This window comes from Leptopilina heterotoma, unplaced genomic scaffold (assembly GCF_015476425.1).
Source record: "Leptopilina heterotoma isolate Lh14 unplaced genomic scaffold, ASM1547642v1 Lhet_157, whole genome shotgun sequence".
Classification (NCBI taxonomy): domain Eukaryota; kingdom Metazoa; phylum Arthropoda; class Insecta; order Hymenoptera; family Figitidae; genus Leptopilina; species Leptopilina heterotoma.
The window spans coordinates 376424-386116 of NW_025110871.1; the positions used below are offsets into that span (position 1 = coordinate 376424).

The 9693-nt window shown below is 30.8% G+C and overlaps 1 protein-coding gene across 1 annotated transcript in view; it reads right to left on the reverse strand.

The window, feature by feature from the left end:
• The window catches only part of LOC122498687 (protein dachsous), a 375424-nt gene extending 368623 nt beyond the window's left edge, over positions 1-6801 (reverse strand). The window contains exon 1 of the mRNA XM_043606540.1: positions 4044-6801. Coding sequence (XP_043462475.1) covers positions 4044-5720 — 1677 coding nt within the window. The 5' untranslated portion in view covers positions 5721-6801. The remainder of the gene's footprint in view (positions 1-4043) is intronic.
• Positions 6802-9693: the final 2892 nt, after the last annotated feature.

Consider the following 9693-nt stretch of genomic DNA (forward strand, 5'->3'; position numbering starts at 1 on the left):
TCGATTTTACTTCTTTTATTCATCAAGGAAATTGCACTAAAAACTATTTATTAAAATATAAAATAAATTCTAATTTTAAAGAGAAAAAACAGAAACAATAATTGATTGTGTCATTCTGACATTGTATCCATAAAAATTTTACCTCAGATTCGTGAATGAGTTTTAGATATTCAAATATTTTGACACTCCATGACATATGAGTCACCGATTAGTGTCCTACACGCCACGAATGGAATTTAAAATTAAGTTCAAAACTAAACTTTCTTAAAACAATACTGGAATTGTAAAATTTAAACTAAAATTAGATTTTAAAATTCAAGTTTCATAATTATAACGTTTTTAATAATTAATTTTAATAAATATACTTTTAGCATTACATCTATAAATTCTCGTTAAAAAAATAAAATACATAAATTATTAAAAAGGAAACCTGAATAAATTAATAAGGAAGGGTTTTTTCTTCTTCTAAAACTGGCAATTTGTAAATTATGTTTTCCTTCAAGATTCTAAAAAAAGAATTATTCATATAAAATACAACTTCCTTGCATCGAGGAATATCATCAACCGGAAAAAGAATGTCTTTTATTAACGTAATCCTTGAGCATAAAATTCCAGAGTTGAACATCTGAAACCTAGTTATTTGTTATTAATGATTATGTCCTTCTTATAGCGGAATTAATGAAATGTCTATTAAGAGAATTCCAACTGAAACTGGAATACATTTCAAGAAGCAGAAAATAAAATAATTTTACCCATTGATATTAAATATCTCTATTAATTAGTTCAATTTATTTTTAGAGTCAACTGCACTCTTTCAGAACTAAAAATTTTCCCTTCTTTAAAAATCAATTCGAACTGAAGATCAAATTTTCAAACCTAGGAATGTAAACCAATGATCCAATTTTAACCAATTTTAACTGATTATTATTCTAGAGTATAGAAGAGACTAAAAAATATTATTTTTGATCTCTTATTCTAAGACTAACAGAGGGGAATATTTGTCGAAAAAGAACCTCAACCAAAATTCTGTGGTTTTTGCGGTTATATAAATACACTTAACTTTTATTTCCTATTTAAATTAACAAGAAATACGATGTAAGTTATGGCGAATCTACCAAAGAATTCTCTCTAACATATTTGAATAATGAAACATATTGAATGAATGGAATTTTCGAGCGCACATGTGGAAGAAATTAATATTTAACGTATATTAACTAAAACCAATGAAGAGAGCTAATAAATTTATATTATATAGTTTTATCAAAAATAAATATATTCCACAATAATTGAAATATGTAAAGCAATTTGAATGCATAAGCTTGTAATTTCCTTCTGGCGCATCTATTAATACGTTTTGAGTTTAGAATTTAAATTAAAGTGTTTATTATATCCCTGGCGATTAAGATATTCTGGAATTTTTCCATTACAATTTTAAAATGTAATTTAATCATCATCATCGTACTTTTTTTTGTTATTTTGCTACTTTAATTTCCAACAGCAGTTATTTTTCAATTTCACGCGGGTAATAATAAGTCATTATAAACTGTTATTTCTTCCATTGAATTCAGTAATTTTGCATTATAACAAGTTACATAATATCAACAAATTTTTTTTGTATAAATAAATTTAAAATTTTAATGTCACAAAATCAGTTCCAGAAAAGTTTTCAACGATTTCAATTTTTTATAAAAAAAATCAGTTCCAGAAAAGTTTTCAACGATTTCAATTTTTTATAAAGAACATTATTAAAATTTTTTTTTAAATAATTGAACTCCTTGGAAGAATTTTAATAAATTTTACAAGAATAATTGCATTTTTCAAAAAATTATTCATTTAAAATTGTATTAATAATAATTGAAATTAAATTAAAATAAATTAAAAAATTAAATTCCTAGGAAAATTTAATTATTTATGAATATAATTGAATTCTTGTGACGATTTTTATTAAACATTTTTTTTATAAATAATTGAATTCTTTTGGAAAACTTTATTGAAAACATTTCGAAAAGTTTTTGAAATTCATTAATTTTTTACGAAGAATTTTATTAAATTTTCTTTTAAAAATAATTAAATTCCCACGAAGAATTTCATTACAGTTTTTAAAAGTAATTAATTTCTTTCAAGAAATTTAATTAAAAATGAATTAAGAATAATTATTAAATTCTAATAAACCAATTATATCAACTTTTTTCCAAATAATTGAATTCTTTGGAGGAATTTTAATAAAATTTTCAGGAATAATTGCATTTTTCGAAGAATTTATTTAAAATTGTATTAAAATAATTGAAATCTTGCAAACGTTTTATTATTTATAAAAATAATTAAATTATTGTAACGAATTTTATTAAATTTTTTAAAAGTAATTAAATCTTTGAGACAAATTTTATTATTTATAAAAAAAATGAATTCTTGCGAAGAATTTTATAAAAATTTTTTTAAATAATTGAATTCTTGGGAAGAATTTTGAAAAATCTTTTTAAATAATTGATTTTTTTGCCAAAATTTTTATGGAAATTTGTTTTTTAAATAATTGAATTTCTATGGGAATTTTATTATTTATGAAAATAATTGAATTATCGCAACGAATTTTATAACAATTTTTAAAAATAATTTAAATTCTGCAATAATTTTTAGTTAGTTATAAAAATAATTAAATTCTCGCTAAGAATATTATAAAAAAAAAATTTTTAAATAATTGAATTCTTTTGGGACATTTTTTTATTAAAATACTAGACATTCAAAATAATTGAATTCATTGGGAAAATTTTATTAAAATAGTAGACATTCAAAGTAATTGAATTTTGAAAAATTGTTGAAAATAATTGAATCGTTTGAAAGAATTTTATTAAAATATGCCGAAAGTATTAAGTACTTTATTAAAATAATAACTTTTTTATCCCACCTAGTAGCAAATTTAAAGTAGTGCCAATTCTCAAAAATAGAAAAAAATTTGCTTTTAGTGCCACAAATCTAAATAAAGTATCCAAATAGTATCAAATCGTAAAAAAGTAGTAAAATTTTCATTTAATACAGATAAGTAGGAAGCCTGGTATAGAAGTCATTTTTTTACGAATTAATAAAACTGTCAATCGTTACGTCTGTTAGATTATTCACCATAAAAGGTACAGGCTAAATAAGGCTATTTTAAGTCCGCAACGTTTTTTAAAATCGAAATTTTTTTTTTTCAAATTAAATTCTTCTCTACACTGTAGAAACAAAAGTCTTAAAGTACTTACACATCTCAAATCTGTTTTTTCTTGAATTCAACTCACTTTTTGGGCTTAAAATATATAAATACTAGACAAGTTTAAGTCTTAAAATCAGATTTCTATTTAGAAATTTAGTCACTCTCTAAATTCGAATTAGTAAAAATGTTTACTAATTTAAATTGAACCCCTTGATGCAAGAACCAAACAGACCATTGAGATTAAAAGGGCTGCGTCTGGTTCTTGCATCAAGGGGTTAAATTATTAGTGACTGACTTTTTTCTTTTGAATTAGTAAATTTTACTAATAAATTGGTAGAAATTACTAGTAATTAGTAAAATTTACTAATTCAAAAGCAAAAAGTTAATCACTAATTCAAATTAGTAAATACTTTTACTAATTCAAATTTAGAGAGCACTATTTGGGCTAATGTAAGTTTTAATCAAAAGTGTACTTTTCATTTGGGTAAATTTAAGACTTTATAATTATTACTTAAAAATTATTTGCTCAAAAATAAGATGAATTAGAAGTAAAATAAATCGTCGTATTATTTTCTGTTTTTCTTCGTTTTTAAAATTGTTGCTGACTTCAAGCCTCATACAGTCTAACCTAATGACTATATGTATTACTACATTTATAATATATGTGAAGGTGCAGTGTTTTTTTTCCATGATTCTAATTAAAAGACATTGCATATACTTTTAGGTGTACACTTATTTTAGAAGACGTTCGCAAATTCCATATAGGAGAGAGAGAGGAGGAATTTTTTTTCCAACAACACGCCTAATATATAAACAAAGAATTCACGTAATAGTAGTCGTTACGAGAGCCGTTTACCTTGAGAAAGCAGCGTCCAACCGGTAGATCCTCGGGCACCGTGGCGTTGTACAATGGCTTCTCGAAGATGGGTTCGTTGTCATTAAGATCATGCACTGTCACACGAACGGTAGCACTACTACTGAGAGGTGGACGACCCGAGTCGGTAGCAACAACAACAAGAATAGGCGCCGGATCAGCCTCACAGTCCACGTGAGTCACGGTACTGATCAAACCCGAATTCTCATCAATCGTGAACCACGTTGTATTCAATAAACTATATTTTATAACTGAATTTGCCCCCTCATCCAAATCCGTAGCACTGACACGCAATACCGATGTTCCCGGTTCAGAGGCCTCTAATAAATGAGCATCGTATCTTTCCTGAAGAAATTTCGGCGCATTATCATTCACGTCCGTCACTAAAAGTCGAAAGGTCCTTAATGCCCTGAGGGGTGGTGTACCGGCGTCAGTTGCTTCCACTAAAAGATCATAAACCGGCTTTTCTTCACGATCAAGTGGTCGTTCGACGACAACCAAATAGATAATGTTGTCACGTGTCGTCAATCCAAAGTGTCCGTCGCCACCGGACAGTGTGACGGTGGCATTCGAGTATTCAGTTCTCGAGTCAGGATCGCTGACCGAGATTCTCGCAACAAATTCACCGGGTTGTGCACTCTCACTGATCTTGGGCGTTGCGTCGTCCGACAGGAAAATGACGGTGATCGCTGGCTGATTGTCATTCACGTCGGTGACATGGACTGACACGAAGGTACTTGCTTCAAGGGGCTGTGCACCGCGATCCCTAGCGACGATTACAAGTTCGTGTCGCTCCTTTGATTCAAAGTCCAATGGCTTGTTCACATAAACCATACCCGTTTCCGGATCCACTCGGAACATCTCCTCGCGGTCCGATTGACGACGATTGATCGAGTACTCGATTCTGCAATTGTCACCGGCGTCCAAGTCGGTAGCGTTCACCATGAGAATCGGTGTGCCGACGGTGGCATTCTCCGGTACACTAGCCGTGTACCTCGTCTGATTGAAGATCGGCGGATTGTCATTGACATCTTGCACAGTGACATTGACATGGAGTCGGGATCTTAAAGGTGGTGCCCCACCATCCAAGGCCTCTATCACGAGATGATACCAGGAACGCGCCTCACGATCCAAGGAACCAGAATTCTGTAAATCCAAATACAAAACCCCATCTCGACCCCTATGTTGCGAGAGTCGAAACATATCTCCATAATTCCCAGAGACAATTTCATATCGTTGGGTTGAATATTGACCCAAATCGGGATCCTTAGCAGGTGGTAGGGCACGTTTAGCATCGCGTGGTGAATTCTCCGGGAATTCCACATCCACATGCTCGGCAGGGAACGTCGGTGCATTATCATTTTCATCCAGAACTTTGATGATCACCCTCACATTCTGAGGTAGAGCGACGAGACTATACGATGGTCTAGTTTCCCTATCAAGAGGAACTCGTGTTTTTATCTCCCCAGTTCCATGATCCACTATCAAATCAGCATCAACCGCCGAACCAGGCACAGGAACAATTAAATCCGCATCGATATATCCAACTCTCGTTCCTGGCGCTGCATTTTCCGAGACCTCGAGATATTGCACGCGTTCAGTTCTCATACCCGGGAATTTCGTCACTCCCAGGACGAGAATCAGCAGCAAGACCCGCATCCTGGGTCACCGCCACTTTCCGTATACTATCTTGATCTTTTCATCTCCATTCGAATAACCGCGTAAAATCACTTCACAGTTTTAATCTATTTATCATCACCATTCACTCACAAACACCACATCACAAAACACCTTATTTGTAGGGTATTAAATCCAAAGTCAAAAATCAGGATGCAAGAAAGAAATTAAATCTTTGATATTCTTATAGATGTCTGTATGCGTAAGTATCCACACGTGGTGTCTGATCATAGTGAGTGTAATACACAGCTCATCGTGATCATTCCAGCAAAGACGTGCGATGACCTCTCTCTCTGAATGCCTGCAGTTCAGCCTTCACGTGCGACTTCTTTCCAACTGATCAAAACAACATGGATTTTATGCTGGAATAATTTCAATCAGAGCGTTTTCCTCTTGGTCTCGAGGCAGAAAAAGAAGAGAGAGGTAGAGAGAGAGAGAGAGAGATAAAGAAAGAGAGTAAACTGACACTGGTCTTCTCCAAGAAGATCTTGTGGCCTTCTCTTTAGACGCGATCCACAGCAAGCGAGCACACAACAGGGATGAAAAACCTGAACAGTATCGACGGAATCTCACATCACCTAACGCAATAAACCCGCGCTAGCCGGTGCCTCGCAGAACACACTGCACACCATAAGGCCAAAATATATCAATTTTCAAAGATAATTCACTTTAATCCACTTGATTTGTGCAATGGGGCCACTATTTATCATATTTATATATTTATATCTAGCAGAACATCACGTTTTTTCGTTTTTTTTTCTATTGTAATCGAGTATAACAGTACACGAGGATATTTTAACGCGACGTAAGGCCCAGCGTCTATTCCGCGCGGCTTCGAGGTTAGGCATGCACTGACATGGCGGCACCTGCTAGGTCTTCCCTTCCCCTGACTTTAAGCGAGTTGCTGCTTTTGCTCGGCTCAACCACTGGACCCAACGGCGGCCATCTTGGAGAGGGGATCGCTGGGCCCGTTTGCTCGCTGGCTCTCACTCGCTCACGAACCTCGACATTCGACTCGACTCTCCGCGGCAGCGAGCAGCTAGAGTACACTATACTAAAGTGCCTGCTTGCTTGCTTGCTTGCTTGCTTGCCTACCTACCTACCTACCTACCTACCTGAGAGTAAGGTATGCGAAGAACTGACTTACCGCCGACACTCCCTTTACTTCTACGTAACTTCATGCCCGGAAACTTTTGAATTTATCGCTCGCAATTTTTCTTTTATTCATAGAAGAAATACTTAAATAGGACCCTAAACAGCACTTGATATTAATGTGTGAGTGGTGGTTGTAAGGTTATGTGTATAGTTTGTTAGGTTACATTGTGCTTACAATGGGAGATTACAATAAGCATATAATGTAGCCAACAGTAATCTTTCAGTAAGCATGCAATTTAGGCTTGTTGAAAATCTTTCAGTAGTCTCAGCAATCTGTCAGCATTATGTTAATAATATTTTAATAGTTTTTAGTCATCATTTTTAGTTAACTTATTTTTAGTAATTTAAGTATTATTTATTACTCTCTAAATCTGAATTAGTAGTTTTCTGCTAATGGAATAGTGCGGACTCGTTTACCAATTGAATTATTAACAGTTTTGACTAATTTCAAGTAGTTTTATACTAATTTAAAATAGTAAAAAATACGACTGAGTTAGTAGTTTTCTATCAATTACTATAAAACTACTAACGATTAGTCAAAACTATTGGTTGGTGTTATCATTTTCATTAGTAAACTTAGCTATTTTATCAGTTGATTTCAATACTTTTTTTGTTAGTCTACCTATTTAATTATAGTTACGGTAATAACTAAATAAAAATGACTAAAAAACTGATTATGAAACCTAAAATCGCCTCATTTTTATTTTAAGCCCAAAAATGAGATAAATATAAAAAAGAAAACACGTTTTACACAGGAAAAAAAAAGTTCGACTCCGTTTACACCTTAAATTCAGCCCATGTATTTCACATAAGTCTGTCCTTGTTTAATGGGGCTGACTCCGTTTACACCTTAAATTCAGCCTCGAAAACAGGCTAAAAGTAAAACTTTTTTTTTAGTGTGTACCTGTAAGCATCTTTGACTTTATTTTTACAATGATACTAGTAACCTTTTACACAATTTAAAAAATCTTTCATTAAATTTAAAGAATATTTTAATCAATTTCAGTAATCTAGTCACTACACGGAAAGAAAATTAATATCATATATTTTACAATTTTATTTTAGGACTAATTGAAACAAAGCTAAATTTTGATGTCAGAAATACTAAACTATAAAACAATTTATATGAAACTTAATACAGCTATATTACAATTTATTAAACTTTTTCAATATTTTACATAACTACTCAAATTCATGTAATATTTTTTAAGTAACAAACATCGCGACCACAAGACTGAAGTTCACTACATTTTACAAATTTACAAAACGAAAGTGACAAAAATCGCGAACACGAAACTAAAGGTTCCTGAACTGAACTTATTTACAGAAACATTTACCTGAACGAACGTGACAAAAATCGCAAACACGAAACTAAATTTTCCTGAACTGAACTAATTTACAGAAACATTTACCTGAACGAACGTGACAAATATCGCGAACACGAAACTAAAGTTTCCTAAAATTTACAAATAGGTAAGTTTAAATAAATCTAATATTTTTCTAACGATCATTAAATTTAAAGAAATTTAAATCTAATTACTAACGATTGTGTAAAATTTGAATGCATAATCAAAACTATTTAACTATTGCTCACTTCGTTTTTCTAGTTGACTATCATTTTTAAATTATGCACAAAAAGGATTAATTGTCTTGCGCATATGTTTTGTTTTTTTACTCTTTTGCTAATTTTATTTTCTATTCCAGAACAATTGAAATTAATATTCCGACATTATAAGATCATGAGTTGGCAAAAAAGTTAGGAGCATCGAAAAATTAAAAAATTAATATAATTTCTAAGTGTATTAAAGAATGATGACATCTAATGGCAGAGATATATAAGTATAAATCTCTAAATGAGACAAGAAAATTTCGCTAATTCACCACGTCATAATTAATTACCCGATGGGCAAGAAATGTCTTCCATAAAATATTTCATAGACGTATTTTAATTATACAAACATCTAAATTAAGTTGAATATTTTAATTTAAAGAAGTTTAAACTTTTTAGTTAAAGAAGTTAAACTTTTAAAAAGTTAACTTAAAAAAATGTTTAATTTACCGAAAAAAGTCTAATTTAGAAAATATGGAGAATGACAAAACCCCTTTGTGAATAACTATTTCTATGAAAGAAAAACAAGATTTTCGAAGAATTTTCTCAAAATACAATCGAAACTGTTTGTTTAAAAGAAGAAAAAAATCCTAAAGGAATTGAATACAAAAAAAGAACTAAGGAAATTAATGAAAAAGTAATAGAAATTTATGTATAACAAAAAAATTAGTGACCGATGTATTTCGAAGAAATAGATTTAAAACTATTTCGTGGGTAAACAGGCATTAGCGTCAAAGATGTTTGCGACTGTCATAAAACCACTCTTAGAGAGTAAAAATATTTTACAGCAGTAAACAGAAATGAACCAATATTTGGAAAACAGAAAGATAAAAATTTCGACCTTGAATTTCAACGATTCCTATCTCTTTTATAAGTGAAGAACATTTAGAACAATGATTTACATCCAACAAATTTTAACCCTTACTACTAATATTAGTAAATTACTAATAAATTAGTAGAAATTACTATTTATTAGTCAAATTTATGTACTAATTCAAATTTAGAGAGAGTAAGAATGAAATATAAAAAATTATAAATTATTTATAAGAATAATAATATTAATAAATGTGTAAAATGCTTCATCCTTTTTTAAATTTAAATATTAAATTATAATTAAGTTATTCAATTAATTTGTTTATTAATCAATTACTAATTAATTTTTATATTATAATAATATATAATAATGTCTTC